The 20,630-nt window shown below is 36.9% G+C and overlaps 1 protein-coding gene across 1 annotated transcript; it reads left to right on the top strand.

Annotated features, from left to right (window-relative positions):
- Positions 1–808: 808 nt before the first annotated feature.
- LOC143702881 (5'-3' exonuclease PLD4-like) lies at positions 809–20,545 on the top strand. The gene is made up of 11 exons (XM_077196790.1): positions 809–908; positions 1,063–1,135; positions 2,258–2,418; positions 7,188–7,371; positions 8,731–8,851; positions 9,439–9,566; positions 10,447–10,647; positions 11,922–12,061; positions 17,851–18,016; positions 18,097–18,193; positions 20,041–20,545. Exons 1-11 carry the CDS (start codon positions 901–903, stop codon positions 20,238–20,240), a joined length of 1,479 nt encoding a protein of 492 aa, XP_077052905.1. The 5' UTR covers positions 809–900; the 3' UTR covers positions 20,241–20,545.
- Positions 20,546–20,630: the final 85 nt, after the last annotated feature.

The following is a 20,630-nucleotide window of genomic DNA, read 5'->3' as shown; positions in this document are numbered from 1 at the left end:
CTGGTTAATGACCCGGACTAGTTATTTTAACTGGAGTTAAAAGCTCCTACACCTCCATATAAACATCGTGTGCAACTGAAGCTCCGCTCGTGTTTCTGCCGAAGTGAAAGTGAAACTCTGAGAAATCGGGAGTCACTCTTTCATGGTCTTTAATGCCTGTATGACGTGTGTTTGGACAACACAAGTGCACTGAATGAGGTATGAAATATTATTCAGCATGCATACAGTATATTATAATATATTTACATGTCTGACTGTTAGACATCGAAGTTGTAAACAAAGATTGTTGGAGGTTTCACAAGAAAATACTGCTTCAGTCTTTCTTTATTTCATGTTTATTTCTTTGTGAAATTTACTTGCAATTTCTGAGTGAAAATTGTTTTTATTTAATCCTATGCCAAATATTTTTCAGTGTGGTTTATTAACAAATGCTGCCTTAAAATCTGCAATCAACCTTTAACTGTGATCCTCTTTATATAATTTTATACAAACATTCATATTTTAAAACCAATTCTGATGCATAAATGTGCTTTGAGTTGTCTTATATTGAATCTGATTTCCTTCTATTAAAGTATTTGTTTTTGATGTTAGTGTGTTTAAGCACAGCAGAAGCTATTAATAATTTTTAAGAGCATTTCATTTATTTTGATAATACCATGTTTGTAGAGCATGTGTATATACAATTGTAATTATTACCAGTGTATATTTTCAGAAAACTTGTTTGTCAGTTAATAATATTTAAGATGTGATTTATAGATGTTTGAAATCCCTTTTAACATGACATAAGTGTTAGAGCCATTAAAAGAAAAAAAAAAACAGAAATGGAAAGCGAATGAGGAACTAATGACTATTTGAGTATTTCCCTTTGTACTTCACTCAAGAAATCAACACCTGCTCAACATGTCTGAGTAAGTTCACTGCACTTCATCTCGTATAACTGTGTTTTGTGTTGATTTATAGAAATATAAACACGTTTCAGCTGTAGATTGAATGATGCTTGTACCAACTCTTTCTCTGAACAGTTAGTCGATGTCAATCAGCTTTTACATGTTCTACTTTTAGATCTTCACGCTTACGAGATGTTCACAAACGGACGTATCAGAGCTTACATGACAATTATGTGTCAAATACCAAGGTAAGGGATGCTTTAAAGGGGCTGTGTGTAATAATTATCATAGTCACCTTTTTATTGCCAATTTGTGAACAGCTTGTAATGAAACTTAAAAAACGAGCCCCCCTAGGGTGACTTTGAAAGCCGGTGTAGACTGATTTTTATGTGAAGGACTCGGGACGTTTTTGCCGGGAAAATCAAAATGATGTGACGGTTACGCGCGCTCCCGAGAACATCTCTTTTAATTACCTCATCTGTCGACGTTATGTCGGTCAATCGCAGATCTGGTTCAAACATATTCACATCGCTATGATCAGATGTTTTCTGAACTGCTGCTTTCTGTCATTTTTGTTGTTTTAGTTATTGAGAAAGCGCAGCATATATTTACATACCCAGTTAGCAAACTTACATTGAATAGAAACGACTTTTCTGGTGACATCGAAACAACGAACAAGTATCGAACATCGAAATAACATTTTACCAACGTCAGAGTCAGACACGCCTTTTAAAACTAATGGAAAATCGACGCAATTTGCTTGTTTTCCTAACGTTGAAATGTTAATTTCAGTTGGATAACGATGTTGTGCTATAAAACCATTTTCTACTTGTTTTAAAAATCACACATTTAATTATAATAGATAAATTAGCCTGTATGGCAATAATTTATTAAATGCACACATCAGTTATCATTGCTTTATTATACAAAATATGAATTTACATATGTTTTTAGAGCATATATATCCTACTAACCCTCTAACTATATAAGACTAATATAGAAAAGGCATTTACACTCAAATGCACAGAAAGGAGTATAAAAGTAAATTAAAGTCTAACACAATCTAGTAGTCTCAAATTACAAATTAAAAGTGATATTTACTTAATGTTATTTTGTACCAAATGCAAGGCAGAAAGTTAAGAGACTGACAGCCTCAGTCACAATTTACTATCATCTAAACATCGTTCTTCAGCAGCGAGAACGGTGTCGGGATGTTCGTTAACTATATCGCTGCAAAGATATTCGTTAATTATATCGCTAATTACAAGGGTTTCTGAATTCTACATATAGACCCTTTAAAGAGCATGTTATCTCATCTACAGGTTTGATGATTCATATCTAATATGGACGTTGTGTTTTTCTGTTTGCAGAAATCAAAGTGCTCTGTTTCTGCCCTGTTGGCCACTGGATGTTTAATCGTTTTAGGGATTTTATTGGCCATCGTGGTAATAGAGAAATTAAAGAATGAAGATGATTTGAGTCCCCATCACACAACGGCATGCTGTAACTACACCGTCAATGAGCACAGCAGGTGCGCCAACTTCCTGTTTTAATGATTTCACTTCCTGTCACCTTCAGCACTTCTTGAGTCTATGACGAGCTTCTCTTTGTCTTTTGATTTTGTTGACTACATGAGAGCTGACCTTTAGTTTAGATTCAAATTCATTGAACTTATAAGAATTTCCCAAGTTACAACCACAATTACCAGATACAACCACAATTTTATTATCATCAAACTGTTCACGTCTTCACCTTTCTTTGACGTATATGTGACTAATATCAGTGGACAATTGAAATATCAGTGGACAATTGAAATATTATTCCCAATCAAATGTAGTTTGTAGTTGCTTTGCCATTTGCAAAACTCAAATAGTATAAATTTTATATTTTTTAATTATTTTATATGGAAACTTCATATTTATTCTAAATTCATAATTACTCTGGTTATTCAGCTGAAATATTTATATCAGACTGAAATATTTTAGATTGATACAGAAAAATTGAATTTTTTTGACATAAAACATTTTAACTGACATAAATTCAATGCTTCAATAGACTTTGAGACAGTATTATTTTAGTATCATTGATATATTCTAGTTTGAATTAGATTTTTTTTTCTATTTTCATTTAAATTAAAGTTTTAGTAATGTTTGTGTATTTTGTTATTTTTTAAAATGTCTATATCGTTTTATTACGTTTTAGTTTATTTAGTTTTACTTATTTTAGTGCTTGTGAGAAATGAGAAAGGTTGCCATGGCAACTACCTGATTTTTTTTTTTTAAAACATACATTTTATTTCAAGTAACAAATTAAATTTGTTATTGTTAACTAAAACCCTAAAAATATATAACTAATAATAGCAAATAACACTACTAATAATATTAAAATAATCAATAAAATAACCCTAATAAAACCTTAATAATAATAAGTTTATATACTGTATATATATTTCACTTAATGTTTATTTCAAGTAATAAAAATATATATATATTTTTAAGATTTTAGATTTAGTTAACAAAATTAACCCTAATAATAAAAACGTATTATACATATATATATATATATATACAGGTCCTTCTCAAAAAATTAGCATATTGTGATAAAGTTCATTATTTTCCATAATGTAATGATAAAAAATTAAACTTTGATATATTTTAGATTCATTGCACACCAACTGAAATATTTCAGGTCTTCTATTGTATTAATACTGATGATTTTGGGATACAGCTCATGAAAACCCAAAATTCCTATCTAAAAAAATTAGCATATCATGAAAAGGGTCTCTAAACGAGCTATTAACCTAATCATCTGAATCAACTAATTAACTCTAAACACCTGCAAAAGATTCCTGAGGCTTTTAAAAACTCCCAGCCTGTTTCATTACTCAAAACCGCAATCATGGGCAAGACTGCCGACCTGACTGCTGTCCAGAAGGCCATCATTGACACCCTCAAGCAAGAGGGTAAGACACAGAAAGAAATTTCTGAACAAATAGGCTGTTCCCAGAGTGCTGTATCAAGGCACCTCAGTGGGAAGTCTGTGGGAAGGAAAAAGTGTGGCAAAAAACGCTGCACAACGAGAAGAGGTGACCGGACCCTGAGGAAGATTGTGGAGAAGGACCGATTCCAGACCTTGGGGACCTGCGGAAGCAGTGGACTGAGTCTGGAGTAGAAACATCCAGAGCCACCGTGCACAGGCGTGTGCAGGAAATGGGCTACAGGTGCCGCATTCCCCAGGTCAAGCCACTTTTGAACCAGAAACAGCGGCAGAAGCGCCTGACCTGGGCTACAGAGAAGCAGCACTGGACTTCAGGCATTTTGGCATTTCCTTCTCCCCAGTCTTCCTCCAGACTCTGGCACCTTGATTTCCGAGTGACATGCAAAATTTGCTTTCATCCGAAAAAAGTACTTTGGACCAATGAGCAACAGTCCAGTGCTGCTTCTCTGTAGCCCAGGTCAGGCGCTTCTGCCGCTGTTTCTGGTTCAAAAGTGGCTTGACCTGGGGAATGCGGCACCTGTAGCCCATTTCCTGCACACGCCTGTGCACGGTGGCTCTGGATGTTTCTACTCCAGACTCAGTCCACTGCTTCCGCAGGTCCCCCAAGGTCTGGAATCGGTCCTTCTCCACAATCTTCCTCAGGGTCCGGTCACCTCTTCTCGTTGTGCAGCGTTTTTTGCCACACTTTTTCCTTCCCACAGACTTCCCACTGAGGTGCCTTGATACAGCACTCTGGGAACAGCCTATTTGTTCAGAAATTTCTTTCTGTGTCTTACCCTCTTGCTTGAGGGTGTCAATGATGGCCTTCTGGACAGCAGTCAGGTCGGCAGTCTTATCCATGATTGCGGTTTTGAGTAATGAAACAGGCTGGGAGTTTTTAAAAGCCTCAGGAATCTTTTGCAGGCGTTTAGAGTTAATTAGTTGATTCAGATGATTAGGTTAATAGCTCGTTTAGAGACCCTTTTCATGATATGCTAATTTTTTTAGATAGGAATTTTGGGTTTTCATGAGCTGTATCCCAAAATCATCAGTATTAAAGGTGCATTGCGCAACAATTCATGTTAAAAATACACGTTTTCTAACCCATACATGCATAAACAATTGCCTGATGGGCTGAATGAGTCCTTCTCTGATCACTGCAATTGCCTCTATCATCCTGTACAGTAAAATAAATAAGAGGGATTCGGGTTCGAATTTGAGACTGGGCGTGACGTCATGCGCGTTCACGCTCACCAGGCTATGTCTCGCAGGTTTGTGTATTCGCCGGCGCCGCCATTTTCCGCATCAGCGAAGACAACTCATGCGTCAAAGGTAGAAGATGGATTCAAAGAGACCGGCTTGTAGTCCGTTCCAAACCCCAACGCAAACTCCACGTAAAGTAAAGAAAAGAAATGTTTTGTCTAGTGCCACCAAAAGGTCCAAATTGGAGTCAGACAGGCGTCGGAGTAAGACGAGAGTCTACCTCGGGAAGGCATTCAACAAATGGAGAGATCTGCGGTCTGCTCTTGGTCTCAAACGGGATCCTCAGTTGGCTTTTTTCTTGATAAAACGGTAAGATATAGCCCAGTCTCTAATGTTTGATACAGCCAATCTATGTATGACAACAAATGACGATGCGTAAAAATGTGTAATGCTTTAGCGTAACCTAGATACATGTACAATCAGAATTGGTTTTACTACCATTGTTAGTGAACAGTTTCATAAACTAGGAATTGTGTTCGGAAGAATAGTACAACATGAAACATAAAACATATCCAATAAAAGATGCTAACTATGTTTTTGTGTATGTCCTACCTAACGTGTATGTCCTACCTAACGTTAGCCTTGTGTCCATTGCTAACATGCTAAGGTGTTCATGTCATTGACCAACAAGGAAGAACGCCGTTGCATTGGCTATATTGTATTTTTCGGTAAAAATAGCAAATTGTTCCAGTGAATGTGGTACATTTTGTATGTAGTATATATGAGGTATGTGGGAGCTCGTATTCTATCAAAACGAGGAAAACGTAAAATATTTTGGTATTGTGATAAAATACATGTTTTATTCTGAACGTTGCAGGAAGGGAAATACAATGGTAAAGGGGTAAATATTTTTACTTTACTCATACTGTTTAGCAGACTAACTATTTACTAAATAAAGTATTGACACATTTCACATTAATGTTTGTCAGTGTGTATTGTCCCTGTCAAAATATCTACTAAATAAATCAGCGCTACATGTAGTTTAGTGATTAGCAAAACAGTTCAAGATTCTTGAGTGTGATATAACATGCTGAAAAAATGACCGATAATTAGACAGAAATTTTGAGTAAATTATAACAGAAAAAGGATGTATTGTTATTGGAATATTCTACTTAGCAGATCAATAACAGGCTGAACCCCGCAAGTCTTCGGCGGATTAGCCTGTTTGGCTTTTATGAAAACGTCATGGTGACATTTGATTGTTTATTACCTTGAGACATTTGAGTGAACGTTGTTGACCAACCGTGTATGGTATGATTATTATTTTGAGCTTTTGCGAAGTAATCAATTATATTGTTTATGAATGTGTTTCCATAACAATACAATCATAGGTGGATGATACAGTAAAAACATAAACAAAGTTTTCTACTACCCCCGTTTTTCCCCTCACACATAAGAGTAATTTACTCAAATGTCTTGCCTTCCATATATCTGAAATGACTTGCAGATTTATAACTTTATTACCACTGAAGAGATTTTGGCTGTACACCAAAGATCTGTGCGGCAGATGCTCCTTTACTTATGAACAGCTCGTTCTCGTGCATGCGTGCGTGTGCGTGTGGTCCATGAGCGTGCACAACTCTGGTTGCAGTTTCGCTTGTCGCCAGAGGGGGCGTAGTTCTGCAAAAACTCAGAGACTTGCGTTTTGCACCTTTAAAACAATAAAAGACCTGAAATATTTCAGTTGGTGTGTAATGAATCTAAAATATATGAAAGTTAAATTTTTATCATTACATTATGGAAAATAATGAACTTCATCACAATATGCAAATTTTTTGAGAAGGACCTGTATACGTATATATATATATATATATATTGTTTTTAATTTTATTTCAGGTAATGTTTATTTTAATACTTAATAATTCTTTCTAAGCATGTAATTTCAGTGTCTTGATCTTAATTATTAAATTATTCTTCATAGTGAGGCAGAAAACACGGTTTTCTTGTTTTGGAAGTAGATTCACTCGTAGAAGTCATGACTCGTGGAAATGTGAAAATGTCATGTTATTGTGCCTTGATCTGGTCTGTTCAGGATGTGACCGCTGCTTTATTTTCTCCCAGGATTGTTCTCGTTGAGAGTTTCCCTCTCGGTATGGATTACGGGAGAAACGCCAGCGCTGGAAAAAGCCTGTTTGAAGCCTGGAAGGATCTTCTGTCTTCGGCCACCGAACAAATCGACGTGGCTTCTTTCTACTGGTCTCTGACGGCTAACGACATCAACGTGAACTCCAGCACCGACAGAGCTGTGAGACTCATTCACACTCAGCACTATTAGAAACTCATGTCTGCATGTGGAAATACTGGTGCTTTTGAACTATGAAGGTAATATGATGCCATAAAGAATCGCATGCGCAGGGTAAGATTTGTGAACGTGCTTGTTAAGCAATCATTATTTATTTAACGTTTGCATTAAAAGTACCATTTTGAGAACGATGCTGAGTCAAAAGAAGATAAAGATGTGTTCTGGCGACTGGCATGTTTATTGAACCAATCAGATAAGAGTAAATCGTGAGTCAGCGAGCTCCTCATTTGATTGGCTACATTATGAAGATGCCCCCCCTCCCCCTCCCTTCGCACTTGCAAAACTCAATGAGAGAGAATCGTGCCAAAACTGTAAGCGCAGCTAAAAGAAAGACGCAACTGTAAAAATCATGTTATTTCGGAAACTTTTTTTGTGTCATGTACACAAGAAGTCATTTAGGCCTCGTTTACACTCTCAGTGAAATGTGACCCAATTCTGATTTTGATTTGCTCATATGTGACACAGATCGGATGTACACACGCACTTAATCCTACCCAAGGGGTTTACAGTGCGTATCATGCACGCAAAATCTATTTTTGGCGTATAGATGGCCCGAGAAATAAAATGAGTGATATTGTATTAGATACGCACTTTCATGAGATCGTGTTGTATGTTCCCGCCAGTCCTGAGATGTCTCTCGCACACAATAACTGAAGCATATCTACCTTATATCTCAAAGCTAGCATCAAGCATATTTCGTGTTCGTGCATCTGTGCAATAACCCCCTTTAAGCATGCGTGCCGTTTCAGATAGTATGGCAAGTGTAAACGCATGAATCGGATATGGGTCACAATTGAAAGAACGTGGATATAGGCACCAAATCAGAATTGGGCATCAAGACCTGCAGTGTCAATGAGGCCTTAGACATTTGCAACAGTTTATTTTTTTACACAAACGTTTTTTTTTACCCAATCAATCGGTTTTGCAGTTCCTGACTCTGTTTTTTTCCCTTGCAAATTGCTGGTCACAGGCTTGCAATGCTTTTGGCCGTATTTGTGGGGGGAAAAAAGTGCAAGCGTGGAAAAATGGAAGTCAGAAGAATACAGATCATATTTATTTTGCGTTAGCATCAAGCTGTAGTTTCACAATACATGCATTACACTTATACGAATAACAATGGAATGCTGCACATATTTTTTTTTCTTAAGCTTGAAAGGCGTTTTACATCTTCTCCTGGACAATTTAAGCCTGCAATCTTATACACACTTTCACAAATCTTACCCTGCGCATGTGATTCTTTATGGCATCATATTACCTTCACATTGAACCTTTTTGATTGTCAACGTCATGTTTGTGTCTCAGGGCAGAGAGATTTTAGAGGAGTTCAGAGCTTTACCGTCTAGAAACGTGTCTGTGCGAGTGGTGACCAGCATCCCGACTGTGGCTCTCAATTCAACAGACCTAAAAGTCCTGAAAGAAAACGGTCGGGAATTCTGCCTTCCATATAAAGACATGGATTATTTATCTTAAAGTCCCCCTGTGGTGAAAATCCAGCTTGTCTATGTGGTGTTTTTAATACGCTTTAAGACAAACCATGTGTAAATTCATAAGTCGACAGCATTGCTGAGTATTTTCTCCTTAAAACTGCAGTGAACCAAAGACAGTCTCAAAAACACGCTCTGAAATCGCTGGTGTTTCTGACGTCACAAACTACCTTGACCAATCAGATCAACGTGTGACCGTCAACGAGTGGATCTCTGAGTGAGTGAGTGAGTGAGTGGAGGCGGGGCTCATTTGCATATTCATAGAACCGCGAATACTAAATGAGGCAAGTGTTACATTCAAGCTATTTTAAGGCATGACGGTTTTTTTCCAAGGAAAAAACTCATCTTTGATCACCAGAATTACTTATTTAAAAAGTTTTAAGGGACAGAATGATTGACTACAGGCCAGGGGGACTTTAAATAATTAGTCAAGTCTTTTTTCAACACTTCTATATTTCTACTCTTGATTAACTTCTGAAATGAATCCTTATTTCCTTTAGTCCTAACTGTGTGTTTCTTCATGCAGGAATACAGATACGACGAGTGAACTTCGGCCGCTTGACTAAAGGAGTCCTTCATACTAAATTCTGGATTGTGGACGGGAAACACGTTTACATCGGCAGCGCCAACATGGACTGGAGATCTTTAACGCAGGCAACGACATTTGCATTCGTGCATTTAAGTGATTTACAGTAGACGAGCTTCAGCAATTAGTTCCAGTTTTCGCAATATACACTGCCATGTTCATTAGAAAGAAGCTGTCAAAACAATTAAGCTTGGGAGCACAGACTTAAGTTTGATCTCATTTCAAAGACCCTTGGGTAGGTTACTGTTGAAGAAAAAAAAGTTTAAAAAGTGAAACCCAAAAAAAGTTTTAGGTGTTTATGAAAATGATTTATGAACATTTATTTTATGTAAAATATATATTTTATGAAACCTGGTTAACTCTAAAACTGCTAGAAAATCAAAATCAAAGTTGTGTTCCAGATTTGAGGTTGATATATCAAAAAATTAGCTTTCAGTGAGATTTTGTTTGGCCGCAGTAACAGGTTTTCCCCATTAGATGCAGCAAAACTCGGATTTGTGATTTGCAGAGTTTTCCTCTCTCAAATATTACAAGCACACACAATTTTTTTATAACACGCAAACAAACCACACTCTAACATCCATACCAACACAATCACACAATTATAGCTGCAAAATTTATCTAATTGGCTCAATAATATGCATAAGCAGAAGGTTGCATCATTTTGTAGTTGCAGTAAATGGCCCTGAGATTAAAAATTGGTTTCAATGGGGACATTTCTGTCCACAAGGTCCATGGGGGTGAAGTAGTAAAATTCCAATAAAAATACACACCTGTGCCAAAATGCATGCAGTTGGCATTAACACTGTCAAAATGATTAAAAACAACAACTGTAAAAGATAAAAATGTCCATATAGTTGCAAAAGTGTTAAATGGAAGATGTTTTGAAAGTTGTGATATTTTCAGCGGTCTCTAATTGTGACGTGTGTGTGTGATAAACCTCTCCAGGTGAAAGAGCTCGGTGTGGTGATCTATAACTCCAGTGCTTTGGCTGCTGACCTGCACAAGATCTTCCAGTCGTACTGGGTCATGGGTCGGTCCAACACGTCTATCCCGGATCCGTGGCCGTCCTCCTACCAAACCTTCATCAACCAGGAGCATCCGCTGCCACTCAACCTCAGCGGTGTAGCCAGTCGAGTTTACATCACGGTGATTACACTCGCTCAGATCATCACGGCTCACAAACACAGATTCAGTCAGGGTTTTAGAGATGCGCCTGAGAAACAAGCGGATTCACTTATGCTTCAAACATTACAATGCTGAGGATAACTTTCATTAACTTTGCAATATCAAATGTCAGTTTGAAAGGAAGATTTTAATATGAGTGGATCATTCATAAATCTGTAAGATCTTTTCTTCATGCTGTGGAAATAACAAACGGAACACAACGAGCGCAGCGCTGAAAAGGGGCGGAGCTACATGAGGTCACTAGTTCTGATTGGATGAGGCGTGTTTGAAGACGTTTGAAACATTTTATAATGATGTTGCTTGGCAGTCAGTTGTTATTGTTAAACTACTGAAAATAATTTTCGGTAAGGGAAATAAAGCTGAAAAAATATATAAATATTAGATTAAAAAATTAAATTAGAAATGTTGCCTTGAAGTATTAAAATTATTCAAATCAAAGCAAAAATAAATTAAGGGTAAATAAAAATATATAAATAAAATAAAAAGTAACAAAAAAAATCACAACAAAAATATAATTAAACACTATAATGGTTATTGCCTATTAAGGTAGTATTAATAAATGTTAAAATTTATTGAATATCTGCACCTTTTACTATAGTGATGATGTTGTTTTATAAAATCATGTCATCCTGTTCCTGGGTTTTTAATGACTGCTACTGATATCTACAGACTAATCGATGATTTGATGTTAATATTTATTGCAAATGAGATGTGCATTTATTTCACACAATATTTATTCAGTACACTACAACAAATTTAAATAAAATAAATGAAATCCAATAGTCTCAAAATTGTGAAATGTTGGCAAATTAACTGGTGATATGCACTTATCTTTAAGATTTTTTTTTTTTTAATTCAGCAAGGATGCATTAAATTGTTCAAAAGACATTTATCTTGCTAGAGATTTTATTTTCAAATAAACTCTGTTCTTGTAGAAATTTCTATTCATCAAAGAATCCTAAGAAATAAAATGTATCTCAGTTTCCAGAAAAATACAAAGCAGCACGACTGTTTTCAACACTGATAATAATCATAAATGTTTTATGAGCATCAAATCATCATATGATAGTGATTTCTGAAGGATCATGTGAGACTCGAGTAATGATGCTGAAAATTCAGCTTTGATCACAGGAATAAACTACACTTTCATAAAAAACAGCTGATTTACATCTTAATAATATTTCACAATTTTACTACATTTTTAATCAAATAAATGCATCTCTCCTCTTCCTCAGGCCTCTCCGCCTGCGTTCTGTCCGGTCTCTCGAACCCGAGACCTTGATGCCATTCTGTCGGCCATCGGGGACGCGCGGGACTTCATACACGTTGCAGTCATGGAGTTTTATCCCGCTTCCAAGTACTTCCATCATCACGGGTGAGTTTCAAGTCAAGTCGGCTTTATTTCCATAGGGCTTATACGTAAAACACAGATCGTTTAAAAGGAGTAGTTCACTTTCAAATGAAAATTACCCCATGATTAACTCGCCCTCAGGTCATCTAAGGGCGTTTTCACACCTGAAAGTCCGCACCAAGGTCCGAACCAAAGTTCACATTTTGATACATTTTATACTTTCAGAAAGTTTTGGTTTGGTTTCACACTGCAATTATGCGAGCGCACTAAAGAACTTTACGCTGTGGGCTGCATCTCGACATTGATTGGTTTGTAAATGGACGTGCGTCTGACGTCAGCCTGTGGTCAATGCGGCGGGTAACTTTGACATTATGAATGAACAGACGCATGTCGTTGCAACTGTATTGTTATTTTTATGGCACAATTACTTGCAGCACCAACTATACACAAGGCTAGTTCAAATTCGCCAAATGAACGTCCTCGTCGTGCGAACATTTTATCGTCGCCGGCAGGAAAGGAGGAGAAGACTGCAAGCAATCATGCGAGCTCTTTTTTTTTTGTGAATTTTTTCCAGTTGACTTCTAATTATGTCATCAGACCATACTTCAATTAAAAACTTCGTCTCCTCCTCTCCCCATGTGCGTACGGCTCATTTTTCCTGCCATCTTCTGTTTTTTCGGCTATGCGGGAACCACCGGAACTTCCTGTAAAAGGTCTGAAAGTCCGAACCATACAGAAATGCTTTCACACTAGAAACGAACCAAACCTTTGTTCAGTTTGATCCGGACCGAGACTACCTCTTTTCGTCGGACCAAATTTAATCTGTTTGGTCCGGACCGTGGTCCTGGGGAGGTTTCACACCTGCAATTTTGATTCGGACCAAACTGAAAAGTCCGAAAGTCCGGACCAAACAAGGTAGGTGTGAAAGGGCCCTTAGTATTCGTCTGAAAGAAGAAAATCAAATACTATCTGAGTTATATTAAAAAAATCCAGGTTTTATAATGGCAGTGGATTGCAACCAACAGATTAAAGCTAAAAAAAACGAGGATTAAAAGGATTAAACTAATCCTTTAAGCAGCTTCACAGTGATAAACAGGAAAACAGCATTAATGATACAAACTTAATCAAATATGAGGTATAATTAATTTTCAGCTGTAAATCAGCTCTAAAAAGACAATAGTGTCATTATTCAGCTCAATTCAGTTCTATGTTTATTCGGTTCAGTTCAATAACTGTATAAAGTTGATCAATTATGAAACTAGTTCAATTCAGCTATAAAGCAGCTCTACAGAAAACAATAGTTCCGTGAGTTTGATTGACAGGCGATCTGACCAATCATAATCCGCCGAATCCGCCATTTTTGTCCGACAAAGCAGTCAGGAGAGTTAGTAGATTAACGTTGGAGGATTTGAACTTGAGATTCGAAGTGTACTGACGTCTTTCCGCGGTTAAAACAACATTCCTTCTGATGTTCATTCATGTTTATTTGATTCTATAAATGAACTAGAAGGAAGAGATGATCGGTTCACGAGCAGCTTTAACTGAGCGATCTGTCACGACACATTAAAGAGTCACAAAACTGTATTTATTGTTTAAATTTCTTTAAAAAAATTACCAAATTTGAAAGTTGAGACTTTGTTTCATATCAAAAGTAAGCTGGTCTGTGCGGTCTGTATTGTCCACTGCGTGAGCGGCGTCGCTTGTTGGACATAGCAACAGAATTGAACTGAATTCAATAAATAAATGTCTCAGTGTTCGGCGTGTTCTTCTCCCCGCTCCTGCGCTATGCCTTCTGCAACTCTGAAGACGGGATCTTCCTCCATACTAGGAGTGACGGGAACCTCTTCAACCTTGCCCGCCTCAGAGCAAAGACTAAGGTCCGCAGGGTACTCATACGGGAGATGCTGTTTGCAGATGATACTGCTCTTGCTGCACACACTGAGGGTGCCCTCCAGCGACTTATCACCTGTTTTGCAGATGCATGCACAGAGTTTGGCTTTGCCATCAGTATTAAGAAAACCAAAATAATGGTGCCAGATGTCAACACCACTCCCGAAATCACTATCAGCGACCACACCCTGGAGGTAGTGGAGAATTTCACATACCTTGGCTCCACCATCTGCAGCAACCTATCCTTGGATACTGAGCTCAATATAAGGATAGGCAAAGCAGCCCGCGCCATGGCTCGACTAGCAAAGAGGGCTTGGGATAACACTCTATTGACACTCAAAACAAAACTGAAGGTGTACCAAGCATGCGTCTTGAGCACCCTACTCTACGGCAGTGAAGCTTGGACTCTATATATTCGACAAGAGCAAAGATTGAATGCCTTCCATATGCGCTGCCTCAGACGACTCCTGAGCATCACCTGGCAGGATCGTATCACAAACTTAGCCATCCTGGCCCATGCAGGTATGCAAAGTATGTACACCATACTTACACAGAGGCGACTGCGCTGGCTCAGGATGGATGATGGTCGTATCCCAATGGGTGTTCTGTACGCTTGCCACAGGAATACGACCATCTGGACGGCCAATCCTGCGCTATAAGGACGCCTGCAAGCGAGACTTGAAAACGTGCAGCATCTGTCCGGCTGATTTGGAAGCAGTGACATTGCACCGTGAAAATTGGCGATCCACCGTTTAGACTGGTGTCCTACTAGCCGGAGAAAAAAGAGCAATGCAGTGGGAGGAGAAGAGGACTCGCCGGCAGCAAAGTGTTCAGCCTGTTCCCATTGACAGCACCACTGCTTACACCTGTAGCAAGTGCCAGCGGTGCTGTCGCTCCCGTATCGGACTCTACAGTCATAGTAGAGTCTGCAACCAAACCACAGACTGACCTGGGTGCAGATAAACCATTGTCTCTCGAAGACAGAAGGATGCCAACATAAAAGCTGCATGCAAAATAATTAGGAAAAATCTTCACTAGAGTTTAGCATGTCACACGTTTCATGTCAGCGAAGCTTTTCTTGCTGAGTGGACAATATGCAATCTTATCAAAAAAGAAGAAAAGTTATGATGACAGAAGATTTTTGTCAAGGTGCTAATCAAATCTAACTACAAAGTAAAGCATCTTTATGCCACAAACTGCTGCTGAGTAAACATGAGTGTGTTCCTTCATAAACCAGACTTCTAGAAGTGCTCAGGCAGCAGAAAAGCAGATTTGCTCTGGTGAAGTTATATTTATCTTCTCTGGGAAGAACAACACTGTGACACACGCCTGTCCCTTTCATCCGGCGGGAGAATGAAGAATGAAGATCCCAGAAGGCCTTGTTTATGGGAAACACTGTATCTTAATGGCAGATTTCAGCACATTACAGTCAGATGTTTAGTAAGCACTTTTCAGGATAGAAGAGAATAAATGGAAACTGATAGAAGTAGTGCACTTAAACCACGCGCTAACCGGGAGTTAGGGCCGTTTCCCGTTGCTTTTCAGTGTAAAAACCAGCTCTTACTATTCATTTGGTCATTTTGAATTCCTCACTATATCTATCTATGATGAAGTGATTGTGAAATACAAATTGAAATATTATAATAAGGAGAGTTCACTCCAAAAAAAGATGACAGCAATAACAACAACCACAATAATAAGATATTAAAAGCCCATATTAACTGTTAATACATTAATAGTTTGCGGGCCCACATCATTCAAGGCTCATTCCCACCAAGGAAGATAACTATTATGATAACGATAAAAATCTAAAATTAGCTCTGAAAATCAATTCAGTTTCATATCTCTGTCTGTTGAAAAATTCGTCCATTATGAAATAAATTCAATTCAGTTGTAATAAGCAGGGGTGCACAACTTTTTCACTGAGTTACTCAGGTGAGTACCAGGAGATGGTGTTTGGTACTCACCCCATGTAGCGTGGTCTTAATAAGTGCAGTCTTCCTCACTGTCCTCCTCAGTGTAGAAGCTGTCAATCACAGCTGTCAATCATGACGTCACATTCCCGTTTTTATAGCATATAACTAACTAGAGACCTAACTTATTTAAAAAAAAACGAACACTTAAATTTACATCAGCGTGAAAACAACAGCTTAAAATGACAGAAAACCTCTTTGGAAAAAATGTATTTGAAGGGTAATTTGATTGTTTAATTTCCATTTCGTTCTTTAGACTTCATGGGGAGGATTTTGAACAACTCATTGTAGCTGTGTCAGCTGGGATGCGATTCGTCACGTCAAAAATAGTCGATTTCCGAATGCAACTTAACAGGGAGGAGAGTAAAGATGGAAAGCTCCTAAAGCTTAGTTCCATATAAATTCACGGATAATTTGTTGTTTTGTCGTAAGTGAAAAACAACATTGACCACCTTGTATTTGAAAAAGGATCCTCGTATAAGAAACGATACTAAAATTCAGACTCAAGAGTCAGTTCATTTTATCAGTTGACTGATAAAATGTCGGCTGACGGAAACACAGCGAGTTGTTCAAAATCTTTCTTTTTAGTAAACTCTGTGTACACAAACAATGTTTTCAATGCTGGAGTTCATGTGTAGAGCCCCTGGTAATACTTCGAGCGAAGTTTCATGTTGTGTCAAGCCTTCTTAGTGTTTTAAAAATAGCGATTTTTGATGCTATCATATATGTGCCCCTAAGGTTACTTCTCCCATTCAAAAGGCAATTTGACTGAAAACGAAGATACGGTCAAACTTAAAAGTGGCGTTTCCATTTTAATTATACTTTTAAACAAAAGTTTGCCTCGGGTAGATTAACAAAAAGACCCTAGGTTACATTTTGGCGACAGTTACCCTTTAAGTACGCAAAGGCAATTCCTGATAAATTCCTGATTTTATGTCACGCATGCGTACCAGTTATGCGCACCCCTGGTAATAAGCATCTCTGCAGTGACATTTCAATGCATTTTAGAGCTGCACGAATAATGTTAGAAGATTGCGATCTCGATTCAAACACTTGATCTTATTCCTAAATGATGATGACTCGCCTGCGTCTCTTAAACCTTTGACAAGTACGATCACAGAGAACTGATCACAGATCTGTGTTCTGATCCGGAGAGAGCAAATGTCATGTATAGATATGAAACCGCTTCACAAACAACACAGTATCATTATTTCTGTATTACAATAATTCAATTGATCACAGTAAAAGTTTAATAAGTTTGTAAATAAACACTGACCTACGGTAGTGATCAAAATAGAGCAAATCAACTTTTGAAAGTAACTTGACACTTTAAATGAAGATTGTATAAATTATATGGTTACACCAGTAGGTGGCGACAAGTGACTGTTAAAAATGTGTTTGTCATTGAATCATTCGTTCAAAAACTCTGATTAATCCAGTCATGAAACAAATGAAGTCTTTATGAGTGATTCATTGAATCATTCATTCAATAGATTCACTTAACTTTGATTCATCCAGTTACAAAACAAGTGAAGTTTTTGTGAGTGAGTCATTGAATCATTCATTCAAGAGATTTGTTCAAAAACTCTGATCAATCCAGTCATGAAACAAATGAAGTCTTAATGAGTGAGTCATTAAATCATTCATTGAAGAGATTCACTTCACTTGTTTTGTAACTGGACGAATCAAAGTTAAGTTTTTGTGAGTGAGTCATTGAATCATTCACTCAAGAGATTCGTTCAAAAACGCTGATTTGTCCAGTAATAAAATAAGTGAAGTATATATGAGTGAGCCATTGAAACATTCATTTGTAAAATTCAAAATATTTTTTAATCTCTAGTAAATTACTGATTTTGTTTAGTTGTCCGTTCAGAATTGTGATCTCTATTTTAAACAAAAAATGCATTTAGTTTCCTTTGAGCGTTTGCATTGCTGTGTTTGTTGGTGCAGATACTGGCCGGTCATTGAAGACGCTCTGAAGCGCTCAGCCATCGAGAGGAACGTGTCCGTGTGTCTGTTGGTCAGTTGTGGTCGAGACACTGACCCGTCCGTTTGGCCTTTCCTCCGGTCACTAGATGCTCTCCGTTCCCCGGCTGACAACATCAACATCGCAGTGGTGAGTCAATGTAAACGAAGGCAGGATGTCACCTATAAAAATCTGTTTTTAAATGCTGTTTATCCTGTTTCATTGCACAGAGGCTGTTTATTATTCCAGTGGGAAACCAGTCGCACATCCCCTATACCAGAGTCAACCACAACAAATATATGGTGACCGATAGAGTGGCGTATGTAGGTGAGTTATTTCACTGCGCTTTTACTCTTGTGACAATACTAAATAAATAATAAAATGTTGATACTAAAAGAGCTATTAAGGGGTTCTTTTTAACTTTGGTATTTTTTATATTCTATAATTATTCTATAAAAAATCTATATTCAAAAGTTTGGGGTCGGTAAGATTTTTAATGTTTTTAAAAGAAGTCTCTTCTGCTCACCAACGCTGCATTTATTTGATTAAAAAAACAAAAAAAACAGTAATATTATAAAATATTATTTCAGTGTAAATCAGCTGTTTTCTATGTGAATATATAGTAAAGTGTAATTTATTCCTGTGATCAAAGCTGAATTTTCAGCATCATTACTCCAGTCTTCAGTGTCACATGATCCTTCAGAAATCACTATAATATGATGATTTGATGATCAAGAAACATTTATGATTATTATCAATGTTGAAAACCATTGTTTTAAGGATTATTTGATGAACAAAGTTAAAAACAAAATAGAATCAACCCTTTTGTAACATTATAAATGTCTTTACTGTCACTTTTGATCAATTTAATTCCTCCTTGATGAATAAAAGTATTGTTTTATTTTATTTATTTCCCCCAAAAAATAAAATAAAAATTCTTACTGACCCCAAACTTTTGAACGGTAGTGTTTAAAGTTACAAAAGATTCTATTTCAGATAAATGCTGTTCTTTTGAACTTTCTATTCATCAAAGAATCCTGAAATATAAATGTAAATAACTGTTTTAAATGTTTCTTGAGCATAAAATTATCATATTTTACTGATTTCTGAAGGATCATGTGACACTGAAGACTGGAGTAATGATGCTGAAAATTCAGCTTTGATCACAGGAATAAATTACACTTTACTATATATTCACATAGACAACAGGTGATTTACATTGGAATAATATTTTATAATATTACTGTTTTTTTTTGTTTGTTTTTTTAATCAAATAAATGCAGCGTTGGTGAGCAGAAGAGATCTCTTTTAAAAACATTAAAAATCTTACCGACCCCAAACTTTTGAACAGCAGTGTGTGTATATATTATTATCCACTGACACACAGTTAACATACTGCGGTAAAAATAAAAAGTTTTTATATTTATTGCACATGATACAGTTAAGTAACATCACACGACCAAAGGTGCTGTTTTCCTAAATAATATCACGATTGAAAATGTGACTGATTTCATTCGACAGTTCAATAAATAAGTAGTTAATATTAATGTCACTTACATTTTAGATGCAATATTGAGTGTTTTGTTCTATTTAAGCAGTGAAAATAGTTCCACAGCAGAACTACTGTATATCACGCTTCTCACCGCAACCGTGTTTCATCACTGAAAGATTCAGGGTTTCGAACCAATCTGTTGAGTCAACGATTCAATGACTCATTCACAAACAACTGCCTCATTCTTGAATGAATCAACCGTTTAAACGAATCGTTTGAATGAATGACTCAATGACTCACTCATTAAGATGATCACCTGCCGTTTACTTTCATGTTTAAAAGTATATTTTTTCCCCCACCATTTGGTAAAAGCCCTATAGTGTCTTAATTCTTCCTTATAATTCTAATTTAATTTATTGATCAAATTTAAGAGTTTGAAAGGAAAGATGAAGCATACATTTAATAGGATTAGGGAGAAAAAGCCCTTTATAAAGGTAAAAAAAGTAAATATCACAAATGTGCAGATTTAAACATGTCAAAGCTGATAGAAACAGACAGAATAAATGATATTTACACCACAAAAAATGTATTTTTTCCGGATAAGCAACATTTTTATTAGAATGACCGATTAACTTGCACATAACACCCTGATATATAGTTTTGATATGGTTTGTGTGTTCAGGCACGTCTAACTGGTCAGCTGACTACTTCAACACCACTGCCGGAGTGGGCTTAGTGGTGTCCCAGGATGCTTTGCTGGGAAACTCTTTCCATCATCAGTTGAATGCAGTGTTTGACCGAGACTGGAACTCACCGTTTGCCGTCCCGCTCGCTGAGCTCAAGCTGAACCATGACTGTGTTTTCTCCAGATCCACACCATAGATAGATCAACACGCTTCAAACTAACATTTCACGAGTGCAATTCTTTTAGCCATTAAACTCGAAATGTAAATGTCACATATATCTCGCATGTTTTAAACGGCGGTAATATTTGTATCATTATATACGGATTATTTGCATGTCTCTAAATAAGGGAAGCCTTTTGGCCATTTCAGTTGAAAATGTATTTTGTAATTCAATAAAATTTAATAAGTATTATAAATTTATCATATATATATAAATTTAATTGTTAATGTTTATGTATTTCATTGTAATTGTATACACAACAATAAACAAAATCATAATTTTTTATCAGCATTTTCCCCTCAAATAATTTATTTACTAATATATAAATACAGACTTATTGTTGATTGTGGTATTCCTTGTTGATTT

Source organism: Siphateles boraxobius, unplaced genomic scaffold (assembly GCF_051911475.1).
Source record: "Siphateles boraxobius isolate OS27281-9 unplaced genomic scaffold, OSU_SipBor_1 36, whole genome shotgun sequence".
Lineage (NCBI taxonomy): Eukaryota > Metazoa > Chordata > Actinopteri > Cypriniformes > Leuciscidae > Siphateles > Siphateles boraxobius.
Note: the sequence above shows the minus strand (reverse complement) of the source record. Positions and strands in the feature narration are given on the sequence as shown.